Source organism: Oxyura jamaicensis, chromosome 2 (assembly GCF_011077185.1).
Source record: "Oxyura jamaicensis isolate SHBP4307 breed ruddy duck chromosome 2, BPBGC_Ojam_1.0, whole genome shotgun sequence".
Lineage (NCBI taxonomy): Eukaryota > Metazoa > Chordata > Aves > Anseriformes > Anatidae > Oxyura > Oxyura jamaicensis.
Window position 1 is genome coordinate 118,179,569 of NC_048894.1, and position 18,464 is coordinate 118,198,032.

The 18,464-nt window shown below is 35.1% G+C and overlaps 1 protein-coding gene across 7 annotated transcripts in view; it reads left to right on the top strand.

Annotated features, from left to right (window-relative positions):
• The window catches only part of RP1 (RP1 axonemal microtubule associated), a 217,760-nt gene that overhangs the window by 120,856 nt on the left and 78,440 nt on the right, over positions 1–18,464 (top strand). For 4 of the 7 annotated variants that reach the window (XM_035318571.1, XM_035318573.1, XM_035318575.1 and 1 more), the window contains exons 29-34: positions 362–443; positions 2,611–2,666; positions 2,845–2,877; positions 8,709–8,878; positions 14,966–15,185; positions 16,743–16,897. In XM_035318571.1, coding sequence (XP_035174462.1) covers positions 362–443; positions 2,611–2,666; positions 2,845–2,877; positions 8,709–8,878; positions 14,966–15,185; positions 16,743–16,897 — 716 coding nt within the window. Of the gene's footprint in view, positions 1–361; positions 444–2,610; positions 2,667–2,844; positions 2,878–8,708; positions 8,879–9,159; positions 9,231–14,965; positions 15,186–16,742; positions 16,898–18,464 lie in introns of those variants that run through there. The other 3 variants (XR_004748453.1, XM_035318572.1, XM_035318574.1) reach the window with 3 other exon arrangements.

Consider the following 18,464-nt stretch of genomic DNA (forward strand, 5'->3'; position numbering starts at 1 on the left):
TAACTGCATAAGCAGATTTGTCCTAACATCCTTGTGCCTGATCACAAGGAATCAAAAGATGTAGGTTGGGATGTCGATGGTGTTGGCAGTTCACAGATATATGCATATACTTGTCTCCAAGAAAAAAAAATCCCCCTTCTTAAGATTAAAACAGCAAGGCAGAGAAGAATTAACATTGTACCTCTTCGAAGAGACATAAGCTTTCATTTTATTATTTTATCTCATCTATTTAGTTGAGCTCTGTCCTAATGGGACCTGTTTTTATGATGAAAAAATATAGTCTGGGCTTTTATATATATATATTTTTTTTATTTTGACAGAAGTATTATTTTAGATTATAAACTTTTTCATTTCGACACAGGCAATGGATGGTTCCTGGATAAGATTGTGGTCAAATATAAGGAAGGAAAGGAAGCTCGGGAGGTTGTATTTCCTTGTAACAGGTATGTCATTCATGGAGAAGCAGAATTAGATTGTTACACTCTTGGCAACCTGAGGAAAATTTTGCAGAAAAGGTATGTGCACACAGCCTAGCTATGTGAGCAATGCCCAAGAGTTTCTCAAAGGACAAGGGTTGCAGAATTTTGCTTCTGAAGCTAAAGTTTGCTGGAATAGTAGCAAAAGGAGTCATACCCTAATGTGAAGAAGCCCAAAACTGGAGAAAGGGTGCATTGATATTTCCTTTCTCTTGATTATACAGAGTCCACATGAAAATAAATAAGCTTTCAGTTCTCTATCTTCAAAATAGTATTATGTGTAAGGATCTAGACATACTGATTTTGGTCAATACCTCTTTCTCAGTCACTGAAAACATTATATACATACCAGAAATCTTGGAAAGCCCTCAACTTTCCTACTAGATAAGGGCTAAAATATTTCCTTTTATTTAGTAAATCTCTATTTCTCTATCTTAGTAGGTCTAGAATGTTTCTGCTATGGACAAAACTGGAAAATGCCTGACTCTCTCAATTGTAACAACGACTAAAGAGCATGTTCTTCCAAATATTTGATTACCGGAGGCAACTGCAACCTGAAATTTTAGCTGTCAGTAGGTTGAATCACATGACCACAACATAAAAATAAAAAAAAAAACAACAAAAAGTTAAATATACCAATAGGCAAAAGTAGGGATTTGTGTGTGTTACCTCTGCATATTTAATACAATATGAAAAAAATATAATTTAGATCCAGCTACGTATATCCTGTTGTATATGGTTTACAGAATCTGTGAGATTAGGCTACATGGCTGAAATGGTTTCCATGTTATTTTGGGAACCGTGCCTTAAAGATGTGAAAATCTGTAGAAGTTCAAACAACTCTTCTTCTTTAGGAATCTTTCCTGTTTACAAATTAAAACATAAAACAACAAGTTTTCAGTTTGCAAGATTCATAGAAATTATTAGCTGAGAACCATTTACTCCTCTTGAGTATTATTCTGATGATCATGTTCTTGTTTTAGTTTTTCTTTTTGGTGTGCATTGAAGATGGTTATTAGAATAGGAGAAAAATGAGACAATTGTTTCTTTAATGTCAGGGAGATTTTGTGAGACTTCCCTCAAGAGACGAACACTTTATAAACACATGGGAATCTCTATAAAACTGCTTTGTCAAAAGTAAGTTATTAAGATCTTAGAAAATAAAAGATCAGGGAAATTACATATAGAACTAGGGGGGTTCTGTCATTTACTTGCAGTAGAAGTGTGCTGCCAATGTGTCAAAGTTTGCGTTCTATTTCTATAAATTGGTAGTGATCTTATTTATTTATTTTTCCCCCCTTAGGAGGCAATGAGAAGATAGTTCACAAAAATTAATCAAGTCATTTATTACAACCATAATTGTAATAAGTAGTGGAGTCTAGACTTCATGCATTGCAGATTTATCACATAGTTTTGTTATATACAAGAAGTGAAACATTTTGTGGATCCTTAAGTTTAAACAAAGGCTACATTAGCATGAAGCCAATAGCATAGAAGCTAATAATAAGCACTTTCTTTTTTAAATAAGTGAGATTGTTAATATCTGTAAAATGTTATTGTATCAGTAAGGGGGATTAAGCAGGAGTACAAGTGTGTTTTAGTAGAGGAATAAAGGAAATCTACAGGAAAGGTTCTTAAGTCATCCACATAACAGAAAAGGAAAGTAAAAAGAAAAAAATAAAAAATAATTTTAAAAAACACAGTTATTTGTTGCATATCTGTAGAATTTTTATAAACTTCCAGATCTGTAGGTTTTATCTATCCTGTTAAGTATGATGAATCTAAATGACCACTGCAGATTATATAAACCCCTCAAAATATACAACTGAGTATCTGATCCTGTAAATGCTTAGTACTTCATTTGTATTTAATTTGAAGTACTATAGCACTTCATAAAACAGACATGAAAATTCCCGTTGTTTGCTGGGAGTAGAGTGGGCCAAATTCTCCCTATATGAATAGTGCTAACTCTGATGAAAGCATACAAGAAAATTGGGTCTAGAAGGTAGTTTGAAGACCTAATTTGATATATATATATATATATAAAAGAGAAAGCAATTGTCAGATTACTTGTTGCTTATTATCAATACAGATAATTGTTATTAATCTTATTATTTTATTTATGCAATGAAAGATGGTTAGATGAATATCAAGATGATGGGAAAACTCAGAGAGAGCTAACTGCCAAAAGTAAGTATTTTGTTACAGATTTTATTTTATTTTATTATTTTTTTTTTGTGGTAACAATACAGTGTTACTTACTGCTTAATTATTACTGAAGATCCTTTCTGAATATGACCATAAATTAAGAAAAAAAAAAGTGATAAAAAGCTTGCTCACATCATTTTTTTTTCTAATAATATTTTAGAAGATGTCAATTCAAAGAAGTCATTCCTTAAAGGTAAGAATTGTTTTCTAACACATTTGTCTTTGCTGCTTGAATTTAACTTCCAAATCAGTAGTAAGTGGCAAATATGTGAGCAAGTGACTTCATCATATAAGTAAGCTATCAACTGTGAGAGAAAATGAATACAAATTTGCTAATGATGATCTACAGAAATGATAAACTCTTTACAAGTAATTGAGAAAAACCTGCTGTTCGTAAACCATTTCTGCTTTTCTTCATATTTCTACTATTCTGTCCTGAAATCAGCCAGGAATTCCTCTCAGAACAGATTCAAGTGTTGCTCTCAATGTCGCTGTCATGGGGAATATACATGGGGAAAGATACCCTGGCAAACAAGAGCATGTTGAAAGATGTGTTGTGAAGTGGCAGTAGAAGCATTTTCAGTTCAAAGTCCACCAGGGCATTCCCAAAGTAGCCAGAAATAATGCAAGATTAAGCTCCAAATGTGTTAGTGAAACTAGAAGTAGTACACTCAGTTTGTTGACTAAACCTGTTTGGATTAGTTAGAAGATTTTAATAAAAAACTGCCCACCCAGTTGTCTATTTATATGCCTACAAAGACAGTCTAGCACCATAGACTAGCACCATAATACGCTAGGACCTCCCAAGTGTTCAGAGTGTGAGATACCAGCTCTGTGCTTCTCCCTAACCAGACAAGAGAAACAGACTGATACAAATTTCTTTAGGAATATTTTACTGTAAATGCATATTCTGTGTAACTGTGTCTGAGAACAGTATGGGAGAAACTAGAGTAAATAAAGTAATGTTTACGTATAGCTCTGAAAACAGTGACTTGCCTTCTGTATCATGAGTGCTGATCTCTCAATATAATTGAAGTTTCAGTGAAAATATATTCATTTGCATTCAATCAATCAGTTTAGCCAACAGTTTTATTGTTCCATGGCAAGATAACTTTTACAAGAGGAGACTGATTAACTCAGGTAAATAAAGACTTTCCCACAGAGAAATTTGATATTCATAAGAATGACTTGGAATTGTACTCTACATTCTGCTCAGCACACATTTCTGAAATGCAGCCATAATATCTATTTTCACCTTATGTTCAGAAAATAGACTGTATTTAAGTACTAATCTTTTTTTTTTTCCTTTTTTTTTTTTTTCAGTACAGCTTCATTTTTTATTATGTTACTATAAGCAGGCAGAGATTCAAAGGCTGCTGAAAGCTTGTGCATGTCAAGAACATTAAGGCACAATACATTGATTATGAGGTGAAAGGAGCATCTTATGCTTTATCAGTTTGTGAAACATCACACTGGCAATATGTCCAGGAGGACCCGGGGATGTGTCATAATTAGGATGAGATCAAAGGTTCTGAATTATGAAGATATAAAGAAGAGAGTTTTATAGGAAGTCCTCTGCCAATTATCTATGCAACACCGTAGCTTGAACTTCTCTTTAGTCATCTTTTTCTTTACACAAGAGTTCATTCCAGTGAGGAAATGAAATAGACGAGAGACTGCTTTTTATACCTTTTTGTAAAAGAGATGTTGATCAGGGCTGATCTCAGTATTGTTCATTTTTAAATTGTTTTGTCTTAATGGTAATATCAGAGGTATTGCAAGTGAAAAAGATTGAGATTTTTAATATGATAACAAGCACAGGAGGTTTGGAAAGTTGTCTTATATTCAGTTCTGTGTCAATCCATTGTGATATAGTACTAGTATTAGTACCGCTAGTGCTGATAAAATTCCAGAGGTGAAGAGTCTTAGAATAGAAAGCCTTAAGTTCTCCCAGCATCTGCAGCACTGAAAATTTTACATGTTAGAGAAGATAGTAGTGATAAGCAGTTCCACTCACAGCGGATGTGCAAACTTTCCATATAACATACATTTCCTGAATGCAGCAGTCTTGCTGTTAGGGAGACAATATTTTATGCATTCATGTAGTGATATACTATGTGAGCTGCACTCTGCTAGTGGGCTTCAGAAAAAGTCATAGAAAGTTGATTGGTAAAATTTGGCATTTGGTTATTTCCAGAATAAAGATAAGGATGCTCAGGTCAGGTCTAAAGCAAAAGTTTCAAAACAACAACAACAACAACAAAAAAAAACAACATGTAGTAAGTCACTCTGAAGGTCAGAAATCTCATTCTCTTTGGAAAAGGCTAACAAGCTAATAACCACCAAGCCAAATCAGAGAGTTTGAAAGTTGTCATTGCTAAGCAAGTTACTTGAGTACTCCCAGTTCTTTTTCAGACAGGCCTCTGTTATGCCAGCTTTAATGAAGCATAAATTCCAGATCCCTGTAAACGCTGCTGGTGGCTATGGATTCTGCCTAGATGCAGAAGGCCCATATCAATTTTTTTCAGCAACATTTGTACATCTGTAGATCATGGAAAAGCTTTGTCAAATCAAGCATAGGAACAGATATACTCATCTTCGGTTGATTCCTCCATCTATGTTTGATGCAAGAGAAACAAAGACAAAGGAGATTGTATTGGCAGAGAATATGGATAGCTGCTCTCAAATCACAAATGATGAAGTCATTCTGAGGGAGAATGGGACTTCACATCACTCTCTAAAAGTCTCCTACATTTCTACTTCCTCATTCCGTTTTCTCTTTTTCTTTTCCTTTTCTGCTTTAAAATAGGTGGAGTATAATTGGAGTACCTAGTAAAAGATATTCTCTCAAAGCAAAACCACAAACATGTTCAAATGTTGCCCATTCTGCAGTCAGTTAAAATGAGCTGAGTTCCTGCAGTGTGGTTTGTAGGGTACTCTGTGGCATTATAGGCTTTTGTGAGTAGTACATAAAATACAGTTCAATTTCAATGAATACTGTTCAGTTAATAGGTATTTCTAGGTTGGATCTCCTTGTGTTGGGAAAGGTTTTTGGTATTAAGACATTTAGAAAATTCATAAGAAAAGAGAAAATATGCAGTAAATTCTCCTTTGACTTCCTTTGTTTTCAAATCATTCACTATCTGGCAAGCTTTTGCTAATGGAGTAAGAACAATCACAGATTTACTTAATTTCAAATAGCATGGTCCTGCTTCACCAGAATAAGAAAACTGGAATAATATGTCCTAAAAACTGAGATGGAATTCCTCTAACAACACATAAGTTGTTAGTATTTTGAAAGAAGACAAAAAAAAAAAAAATCCTTCCTTTTTCAGTTTTCTGAATTATATAACAAAATGTTGACTTCATGTTTTACCTTGCCCAATTTGCTATGCACAGAAGTTGCTGAAGGTTTGATTTTCACAATTTTTCTACAATCATTTTTCAGGCTCCAAACTAGTGGTTAAAAGAATTTCTGGAAATATATTGTTATGATTGATCTCATTTCATTCCTTAAAGTCAACAAATGCTTATAATATGTCTTTGGATATATCCCTGTAATGTGAAATAAGATCTTTGGTTATACTGTTTAAGCAAAGAGAAAATATGGAGATTTATTTCTGTTTCTGAAGTCTGTTTCTTCTCCACCATTCATTTTAGCAATATTATACTGATGTCTCAAAGAAAATGGCTATACTATTGCACATGAGCTAAAAGTAAAATAACACAGTAAAGCAGTAGTCACTCCAAACAGAAGCTAATGTAGTTCAGTAGTATCAGGGATTTTTTTTTGTGTGTGGCCATGCATATGAAGTACAGAAGGTGATCTACCAACTCAAGACCAGCTATCTGATTTTCAGGAGTTACTGAAGTTTGGGATTTTCTGAAATTCCAAATACAGAAAAATGATATAGAAGTCACTGAACCCAGTACGTATTAGTAATCAGTCTCCTGTCTGGTGACTGCCATCCTTATGAAGTAGCTGTCTAAGATAATATAATATTAGACAAAACATTTTTTTTCTTATTCTGGCATGAGCAGGTTAAATGAATTTGCTGAACAGAAGGAAAATACTGTGAGTCTGGGTTAGCTCTGTTACCAAGCAGTAGAAGCATTCAAAGCAAATGTAGGAGAACAAGCAGTCACAGATGCTAAGAGGCTTTAAATCTGTTAACCACTGATTTATTTCCTGGAAAACTCCCAGCTGGTGTCTTAGCCTTTTTTCTGAAATTATAATTAAAAACACAATCCTGGACATTAATTAAAATAAATCACCTTGCCCAAAATACCTTCTTTAAACATGCTGCCTCTTGGAGCAGAAGATAGGCAGATATGTGTCCTTGCTTTCTGTTGGTGCTTGCTCTCTCCTGAAGCAGGAAAGAAAGCAGAAAAAAGAAAGCTCACCTGGGAAACACTGTAATGCAAAATTATCTTAATTTCCTTTCTGCTCTTTCCAGTGTCAGTCTTCAAAATGGGGCATGGTTGAAGTGCATATGCAGTTCAGGGCTATGTCAGAGTCTTTGTAAAAATTTGAATCTGCTCATAAACCCTCAGAGTGCTCAGGAACAGCAGAAGCTCAAACGATGCTTGACTTCACCGAGTGTGACACCCTGAAGGGTACCACATGCCAACCTGGCACAAGGAGATAAAATTCAAAGCTGGCACAAATATCAAACAACAAACATTCCTCATTAGGCAAGGTCTGCATCTTCCATAATACTACATCTGACTCATGAAATGACCTCAAAAAAAGAGTTCAGATGGAAGGATCCTTTCAGCTCCTGTGTTACTCAGCAGACTGACTGTGAGATGTGTATTTGCCTGCTGTTTTGTAACTGAGCCCAGAAGAGTCAGGGAACAGTCAGATATAATGAGAAAAAGCTTCTATAACAAGGGAGAAAACAGATTTAGATAAAGAAGACAAAGCAAAAATTCAGGGGAAAAATCATAAGTCAAGAAAACCAGAAAAAGTTTTCATTCAGTCTCTGCCTTCAAACAGGTGGAGGAAAACAAAAGGTGTGAAAAAAAAAAAGTACAGTAAGAAAAAGAATCACATCTAATTTATTTCAGAACTAAACTATTCTACAGGTTATTTTGTCAGCACATTGCATTGTGGGTTTACACAAAATCATGAAATAATTCTCTTTTATGTTAATCTCATTAGCCAATTATCCTATTATCACAGTATTGGTCACGGTCTAAACATAGGTTTTTAATTTCCTTCCACTGTTAAGTTCCCTTTGCCATGCAAGATAAAGTGTTGTTTCTACAAATAATTCTTTTGAATTCAGGGCAAGATTTACAATCAACCACTTAAGCACCTTTCTAATCTATATTATCCATTTAAGACACAGTGCAATTTCACACACCTGGAATGTTTTTCTGAAGTTTCTGATTTGCATTCTGGACTTTCAAATTTTGCTATGAATACATGTCATCTACCAAAAAGAATGTCTGAAATCCATGAGCTGAGTTCAGTGAAAATACTTTGCAGTTCCCTAGATTTTGGATTCAGTCCTAATGAATGATCTGACACATGAGCAGACTGAACATGACAAATTAGGTTAGAAAAATCTGAGAAACCAGGTTTAGTTTTCATTATTTGACTAGCTGTGTATTAGCTAGCAGTTTTTGCAAATGGATCACATGCAAGTTTTCCAAAATGTTTTCTTTTTCATGTAACACAGGAACACTTTAAGTACCAAAATTTAATAAATGAATTACTGCAATTAAAACAAGTAATTTGTTATAAGGAATGCAAAAGCATAGCCAAACATTTACTTTCTTTCTTTCTTTGTATTAATTTCTGCTTGCACACATATTTGGATTGTTGTGTTTTGTTTGTAAAATCTTGTTTACATTATACTTATCTTCAAGAGAATGAATGTCTATTTGTCTATTTTTTGTAAAATAGGGTGTAAGCTCCTAGTTATCTTTAAATTCTTTGTTGTAATAATAACAAAGGCATTCATTAGTCTCTTCTGACTGAAAATACTGAAAATGTGTTGTTTTTATTTTGTTTAGCTCAACAGTGGAGCGTGCAGGTTAAAACAGATGGAGATTCCCCAGAACCACAGGATTGTAAAAGGACCCTTGTGATTTATGGCTCAAAGGGCAAAAGTGATAAGATCCTGCTTTCTCCACAAAGACCAGGACATGTGTGTTTTCTACCCAGAGCAACAGATGAATTCATTGTAAGTCATAAATATACAGTACTACACAGAACTTCTCATGACATTACAGCCAAAATATATTTGGAATTTTGTTGTTAAAATGACATATTTATTGCCAATGACAGAATGATACAACTTTAGATCTTGGGTCATCTTCTGCTTGTGGTTCTGTTCTACTACAGCCAGCTGCAGTGTTCTCTTTGAATTTTCAGTATGTATCAGGGAAACAGAGGGTCCATTTCATGTAATTTGTTGTATTCATCAGCTTTTTTTTTTTTTTTTTTTTTTTTCCTGAGTTGCAGTTTTTACAAAAGTAATATAAAATTATTTGAGAATGCAGAAAATGAAGGATTGGACAGTATTCCTCTGGGACATGAGTGGCTTTTTCTTTCCTTCATTTCAGTCTTTCTAAAGCATTCTCCACTCTCCCCAAAAATGTTTCTGTCCCTGAGGCCAGCAGGCATCAGATTTTTCTGGATAATCATAAATCACAGGAGAATGCATATCAAAGTTCCATGGAGGCAGTTGCACTGAGGCAACAGCATATACACAACCAGTATTAAAATCAACCCTAATACAGACCTGACTACCTGTATATCTCATTCACATCCTGCTGCTTTGAGAGTATTCATCTGAGGTGTCTTTTTAATGGTCAAATTATGTCCTGGCTTGCTAGGTTACATCATTGCAAACTATGTTCGTTGGCCTGAAGTGGAGCTTCTAGATGTTCAGAAGAGAGAAATAGCTTGCAATTCAAGGCAGTTTGTTAAACCTCAGAAATGCTTTTCAATGGCTGCAATAAACATTCTGAAAACAATGACAAAACTACATGTAGAAAATGTTGTCAAATATTCATCATCATGACCTGATCCAGCCTGATTTTTTAAAGTTTAAATAACAAGCTAAATCAATTATGAACTTTGCAGGGAGTAAATGAAAAGATAAACGGCACTCGTTAAAGAAAGCTGCTGCTTACCAGAAAACAGGGAGGAAACTCTGAGCAACAAAAGGCACTTCCTAATCCACTGACAAACTGAAGAGGTCAATAGAGGCAGAGTCTATCATTGCATAAAGCAGACCTCTGCTACATGCGACCTGTTGGTAATTTTCCAAATTACATGTACTCTGTTAATTGCCTGATTCACTGACTGAGTACCATGCTAGGAGAAGCTAGTATTGTCATGTGTCCGTCCTGGTTGTCCCCACTACTCTACTATCCTAGGTACTATACTATCCTATGTACCATAATGCCATATGCATCATACTGGGGTTCCACCCTAACAGCTTTCTAAATGCTTCTTCATAATTTGGATTGGCTTTGGGTTCATGTTGGTATCTTTCTGACAGCTATCTGTGCCCCTGGTGTTGTTGCTTTCTTTGAAAATGTTAATATTATTTGAGTGTTGTTTATTGGGCATGAAATTTTGTCTCTTTGCTTCATTTGTTACAGTGTTTTCCAGTTTTTGCAGCACTCTAAGGAAGTCAAGCTAGTAGGCCCTGATGATCCTCAGATTCAGATATCATCATAAATGTCTTCTCTAGGTGGTTCAGCTAATAAATCCAGTTTCTTTTTACTCTCTCTTTCTTTATTCTTACTAAGGCTTTCAGAAGCTTTGCTCATGTTCTTCCACTATAGCAGCAGGCTGGAGGCATGAGCATGATGTCACCAGGAGGACAAGCTGTGAATTCAACTTCCCAACAAGCAGCAGTAAATGAACTTTTAAACCTCCCCAAGATCCTGGTCTTAGACAAATGTCCTTAGTGCAGTAAAAAGTACAACAGGTTATGTGCTATAAGCAGCTCATTCTTATTTTGAAACAGTAGGCTTATTTTTGATCTCAGAGATACATTTATTGCACACTGAGGACAGGAAGGCATGTAAATTCCTGATTTTCCAGGTGTTCTCACAGAAATGTATGCACAGATGTACATCGTATTCAGAATGATTATTTGATGCAAAATATTTCAAACCAACTCCTGTGAAAGAACAGGTGTAGTTTAATTGCAAGTAGCAAGAGCAAAAAATAGTTTGTTAGAAAAAATAGCACCATGCTAGCACACTGTTGGGTTTCAATGGTCTCACATAGCTGTAGTAGAGTGGATGATCTGCTTAAATAAGAATAAATTTAATTAGAACACATTATTTATAATAAATAATTTGAGAAATAAGTAAGTTTGTCTATGTTATTGAACCATCTGGGAGTTCTAGCACTAAAGATAGCAAGGCAAGAAACCATGCCAGCTCCAATGAACAAACACATTGGAAAATAACTGGGAAAATGCAAGTAAACTGACAGTACAATAGTAGATCTTTTTTTCTTTGATATTTCAGTGATGATAAAAATCAATTGTTGATCTCTAATGGAATGAGCAACAAATTTGTAAAGTATATATATATCTTTCTCCTAGTCCTCAGCAGGTTTCTTGGTTTCTTACAATGTAAGCTTGTCAGAGCATGCTTTTGGAGAGTCCTACTGTACTGCACACTTTCTGTCATACAGATAGTTATAAAATGCAAAGTTACATTGACTGATGGATCTTTAAAACTATTCTCCAAAGCACTAGCACAGGTAGTACGAAATGAGTGGCAGTGTTGTAACCACAAAGCTCTGGCAGGTACAACTGTTCATAAATACACAATAAATATGGAATGTATTTTCAGTTAAAGAATATAAGGATGACAGAAAATTTTAGATTATGTAATGCTAATATGCTAGGTATTTTCTGAAGTGTGGGAAGATGATCCAGACAAGAAGTAGTAGGATTTCTGGAGTTTTTGACAGCTGTTCAGGTGAATTTTAGGATGTTTTGACCACACCCTTTACAATCAGAATAATTTATGCACATATATATATACATATATTATAGAGAAGTAATGAATAATTTAAGTGTGCACCTAAACAGTGAATTTTACGAAGGTTTAATTATATTAGGCTTGATGCCTTTGGGCAAGTCCTGTGTGATTCAAAAAGGAAAAGATTTAAAATATTATGAAATTCTCTCATCATTTTCATCAGTTACTTTCTCTGAGAGCTTCTAAACCCCAGTGACTTTCCCAAGGCATCCTCTTAATTATAAGAACTATGCTCCTTCAGTCATGTAATGGAAAAAACACTCTGTTATTCAGTATATGATAAATCATGTCCAATTCAGCTCAGATTTCAAGTACTGAATATTACATAAAACCATTCAGAAAAAATAAATGTGGATAAATTAATCAGGAAATTTTAATCATAAATAAAAATGAGGTTAATAGTTTCCTCTTGCAAACATTCTGTAAATTTAAAAAGAGAATGTTCATTGAATATGTACTTTGTGATGGATTATTTGTCTCTGCATTGAAGGTCATTTTGCATCAATTAATAGGCATTGATGGAAGGCAAAGCCAATTATGGGATCAAAGATAGGAAAGATATTCCAAAGGGAAACAGACCATATTAAATTGCTCAGAAAATGATTATGAGCATGATGTAATGACAATGTTCTGTTATATTGATGGAACTAAACAGAAAGTATAGTAATGGCCAGAACTGTGGAAAAAATCCCAAGCAGACAAACACGAAAAGGGGAGAAATATCTATTACACTCACTTGGAAATATTTTGTGTTTAATTCAACAGATCATGGACAGTATGATTGCTAGTTCTTCATGGCTCAAAGGCATGAAATTAATTGAAACTGTGGTTCTAGAACAAGAAGGGAAAACAGTGACTCTTAAATAGTCAGTCCTATATTGTTAAATTATTTTCCTATATCTGATCTGTCCATTTCCTACAATGATTATTGAACATGTCTTTATGAGCATTTAGAAGTCCAGAGAATTGCAAATTTGGGTAGCAGAAGACAAAGTAAAATGTGAGGTACAGTTTACCCTGTTAAATAAAAATAACCAAATTCTGTAATGTTGCAGTTCAAACCACAAAGCTTTAGGGAATTAATGGTACATGGCATGGTACATGGTAGCTGTGTGATACAGTCATGAGGTCTATCTGCAAGAAAGAAAATCTGCAGGTGATCATTTTAAAAATCAGTAATCTGCTTCTGAAAGAGCAGGAGCAATGATTTTATTGCGTGTGAAGGGACCATAGTTTAGACGAGTGAAGAAGCTGTGCACTCTTCTCTTGATGAACCTGGATAGTTCCCATTAAATTTAATAAGGGATAAATGCACACTTTTTAAGGGGAATTAGACCACTTACTGTGCCGTGGCTAATAATACCATTTGCAGCATACACAGCATGAATGAAAAACTCTTGACAAGAAATGCTGCCCACATATTTGCCTTTTTATGGAGCAATGGTGGAGACAAAGTCAGGATGTGAGGATGTGGTAAATCCAAGAGGCATAACCCTCCTCACGTGTGCATCACAGTCTGGGATGGCATTAATTCTGTATACTTGACAGCATACAGGCAAGCAGGGCAGGCTAGACTCAGAGGACAAATCTGGTGTCCTCACTGATGTAAAGATACAATTGTGTGGCTATTTTACATGCTGTGGAGTTACTGTTCAGGAGCTGAGAGATTCCCTGTAGACTTGGGGCTGCAAGACTATCATAGAAACATGTCCATGCTGCTGCTTTTACATAGACAGTGGGGGGAAACTCTTCTCTGGTCCTTACAGAACAATGCCTTGAATCCTGATTTTTTTTATTATTATTTTTTGAATGACATGGCAACCTCTTTTGACACTTACTCAAGAAATTTAGATTGGAAGGCATCTTTTAAGTCATCAGGTGCAATTTCTTGCCACTTTTCAAAAGATCTACTTCATAAACAGTTCAAGCTTCTGTAAAATGATTTTGGCAGGTTGCTATTTTTAAAAAATTAACTGTTCCTTTTCATACACTGCAGTTTTACCATTTTTTATCTGCATAATGTTTATTAATCAGGGTACCCAACTCTCTCCCCAAATGACAAAGACCTGCTTTCTATACTGTTTTTCCCTAATAAGAATAAGTTTACTAATATTTCCCTGCATGTATGTCTCTATTAAGCAAAGACACAAGAACTAGCTTTAAGCAAGGTAGGTCAGCACTGAATGGCTGTCAAGAGCAGAGCTAATAGCAGAATAAATTAAATTTTTAGGAACTCTGTATTGTGTCTTAAGAACCAGTCTGCTGGCTGTTCTAGAGCATGGTTCCTTAAGACTAACTTCAGAATCTTACTATGATGCTACTGGGTGCATAAAGCATTTATTTCCTGGCAACAGTCACCAAAGCTTTTGTTGTAGCTGGCCTGGGAAAATAAAATTCAATAGGTGGGAAGAACAAGGCTGCTTGCAAAATTTTCTGTTTTGATCCTCAAAAATAATTGTTAATTTTTAAAAATAGTTCTGTTTTATGTTTCATTTGAAATTCTCTTCCCACCAGATCTTTCTTGTAGTTGACCATTGAAATGCTGCACCACTCTACTTCCGGGGGCTCAGAAGACTTACTGTGCAGATGCTAATGCCATGTAGATCATTACAGCTTGATGCAGTTTCATCACTCCAATTCCCACAGCCCTAGGTTGGATGGTTTAACCACATCTCACAGAAGCCCACAGTCAGCAACCAGATACTGAATTTCTCAAGTGTAGTAAGAGAACAGGGCTATGCTGTTCTACGCTTAATTCTGTAACATTCATGATTCACATTTCTGCAGAAATATCCCTCCTCTTTTTCTCAGAAGTGGTTGTAAAGTAATTTCGTGTTTTAATTCTAATCATTTTGCAGGTGAGAATTTAGTTCATTTTTTTTCTGCTCATAGTAATTATCATTAATTTTAATACATAACGTGACTGCTGATATCAGAGCCTTTAATTGTAAGTTAACATACTCTGGTAAGGTCATAGCTTTACATACTACCTTTTGTCTTATGTGCAGATATTACTAATTTTAATCTTGGCTCACCCTGATATTAAAGGGTCCTGCTCACATTGCTAGTAAGAGAACAGAAGGAAATAAAGAAGGCAACCCCACCCATGGTGAAGAGGATGGATTGCCCTATCATACTCATCCTAGCCATAGAGCATCTCCATTGGTTGATGTTAAGGGATTCTACACAGCTGGGGAATCTCTGTGAGTAAAGTGCTCCTGACAGTACACTTTTCCTTATGATATTTGTTGCAGGTTGAGACTGAAGATGTGGGAGATGTATACAAGATTCGGGTCAGCTGTGATGACGTGCCAGGCTTTGAGGGCTGGCATTTGAAGTCTTTCCACTTAAAAGAGCTACATGCAAAACAAAAACTAAACTTTGACTGTAATTGCTGGCTCTCTATTAGCAAAGAAGACAAGGAGCTTGTGAAAGAATTCCCTGCAGTCAATGAGGATCAGAAAACTTTACCAGGTGAGAAGAGTGAAGAGATACGAACAGTCATAGAATCACAGAATCATAGAATGGCTTGGGTTGGAAAGGACCTCAAAGGTCATCTAGTTCCACCCCCCCGCCATCGCCAGGGATGCTACCCACTAAATCAAGGTTGCTCCGGGCGTCATCTAATCTGGCCTTGAATACCTCCAGAGATGGGACATCCCCAGCTTCCCTGGGCAGCCTGTTCCAGTGCCTCACCTCCCTCTGAGAGAAGAACAGTGCAAACTAACCTCTCAAAAAGAAATCAACAACACATAGAACAGAGCACTTGGTCTGCATTTGATACCTTCGGTGGCTCTGTGGTAACTGTCTTCACACAGGCACTGCAAAAATGCTGACCATTTAAGAAATTTTAATTTTCCAGTTAAGTGACAAATTGAGTTTCACAGTTGCTAAATCTTCTGCATGATTCTGTGTGCAAAAATGAAGAATATAATTATATATTTTAAAGATATCACACATGTTCAAAGCTATGGAAATGATTTGTGGTAGATTTACTGTTGAATTACTCAGCTTATAATAGCTTTAGTTACTAACAGGAGGAATTCTCATTGAAAAAAAAAAAAAAAAAAAAGTTTTGTATTTGTTTTTCCCTAAGGCCTTTTTTTTTTTTTTGACATGCTGAGAGTTTAAGAATATATTCAGAAATGCTCTTGGAATGTGAAGGCCTGTGGAGGCACTGCATTTGTTTAGAAAATTGGGTAGTTACACATGAGATAAAAGTAATTGGAAATCTGACTGTTTTCTAAACTAAAGTTCCAGTAGTTCTAGTCCCTGATCATCTCAAACCCATTCACAACTCCAAAAGAAGTTATAGCATTAAGTTAGTTAAATGTTAGCTCAGCAGGACAGTATGTTAAAAATTACATTTGAAAAATTTTGCCCATTCGTTTTGTCTAAGTATCAACACATCTGCAATTTAATGATCTTTCTCAACAGAAAATCCAAATCTGACTGTGTAGATTGAGGGAAAAAAGTGTGTTTGTACAGGAGCAACAAAGAGGCAAAGAAGTTTTACAGTTGCTGTCATGTGCCTTAAATTAATAAATGCATTTGGTAAATTTTTATACTTATATGTCATGCATCCAGCATCTGCTAGTCTATTTTACATAAACTTTACAAAGTATTTTATTCATTGACCTGTGATGGCTATTAACTATTGCAAAGGTCATTCAGTTTCTAACAGTCCCTGAGCAAATTCAGATGAGTTCTTATTTTCAGGATCTTTTACAGTAAAATACAATTGGACAGAATTTGTCTGGATACTGGTGATTCTAAGCTGCAGAAGTCTAAGTTGTCTGAGTACAATTTCACTTGAATTTCTAAGGAAGCTAATGGAAAGAATTTATTAAGCCTAGCTTCAAGGCATCACATTCACAAAGAGTAAACCGACTATTTCAGGTTTTTTGGTAGTTGCAGGAATAGAAAAAACAGTAATATTACTAAATAACCTACATTGTTTTTTCCCCTTAAGTGCATCTTTTATATCTTTTATTTTATTTTATTTTATTACTTTATTTTATTTTTATGCAGTCCATAAATATGTTGTCTCTGTACATACTGGTGACTGCTGGGGAGCAGAAACGTTTGCAAATGTTTATATCACTCTTTATGGGACAAGAGGTGACACCGGTGTAAGGAAACTCCATACATCATTAACACCAGGAAGAAAATTTCAAAGGAATAAGGTAATGGCACAAAGATGCCATCTTAAGTGTTACTCTACTGCATCCCTAAATGCTTGATCAGACTACATGTTATTATAGAAGAGCAAGAATATGGAAATAGTGTTTGTCTTCCAGATATTCAGAGCAGACCAATACCACTGTTGTTTCCTTCCTGTACCAGTACATCCCCACACAATATTCAGGGCTCTGTATAAGCACATACAAAACAGATTGCTGGGAGAACCTTTGTGATCAAACCACTTCTTTCCTCTATTCTGAATTTAGGTCATCAAAGAATTAAAAATTTTAGATACAAAATTAGTTACATAAATTTCTGTGAGACTTTTGCATTCGGTGCTGTTTCTGTAACCTAGTATAAGCACTAAATGTCTACACAACAACTTTAGATGGGAGACAAGAATTCCACATACAGAAGACAATGCACATAAAAAATGTTGCTTCTAGATGACCAATAACAATACAATTCATCTAATGTGTATTCAGCTTTCATAAGCTCACTGAGCATTTAAGTTTGAAAAAGCATATAATATCTTTTGCTCACTATCAAGATACGCATTATCAAAGAGAGTCCTACATTTCTGTGAAATAATTTCATTGAATAATTACCACAGCACTGGACTTGGTACATACTGGGGGAATCTCTAAAACTGATTTTCCATACATCTCAGGTCTATATATATGTACAGAAGATAGCACTTTTCAATAATTATTTTACCTTCATGAACAGATTTATTTCCTAAAATGTGCTAATTAAAAAAGTTCAGGATTTTGGCTTACAATCTGGCTGTCAAGTCCTGACTATTGTAAAAAAATGGGTATTTTTGTCATACAGAAGTACTTTTAATGTTAGCAACCAAAAAGCTACTTCTCTGGTATTTATATTTTAAAAGTAGCACAGACAGGACTTCGGTGAGACCTGCATTTTTTAGAGATCAGTTTGCCAATAACTTCTTTTAATTGCCCTTTCAGCAGGTTTAGTAAGTTCCTACTACTGAGTTAATATCTTGTTGGGATTATGGTGTTAATTATAATCAAAGAATGATAGAATATAGGATATAATCAAACAATCACAGAATCACAGAATATCCCAGTTCTTAAGAGACCCATAAGGATCATTGTGTCCAAATCCTGGCTCCAAACAGGTCTACCCAAAAATTCAGACCATATAACTAAGAGCATAGCCCAAATTCTTCTTAAACTCCAACAGGCTTGGTGGCGTGACTAAGTCCCTGGGGAGGCAGTTTTTTGTTGTTGTTTGTTTGTTTGTTTGTTTGTTTGTTTTTACTTCTCTTTTTCCTTACTGTGTCTTTTCCATTCTGCTCCTATCCTGGTATTTTGCTCAAATTTCTTCACATTTTCCCCATTTCTTCACATTTTCCCCATTCATCTTAATCTCCTTTCTCTCGCTTACTTGTTCAGTCTTCTGTTTCTGCACTAATTTCTATTTTGTAAGAAAAACAAAAATATAGGCTTTTCTAACTATTGGAGAGGAATTTAGAAAGCCATCTGGTAGTGAACACTCTTTCTAGATTTCTAACTTTTCTTTAGGACTATTAATATAAGTAAA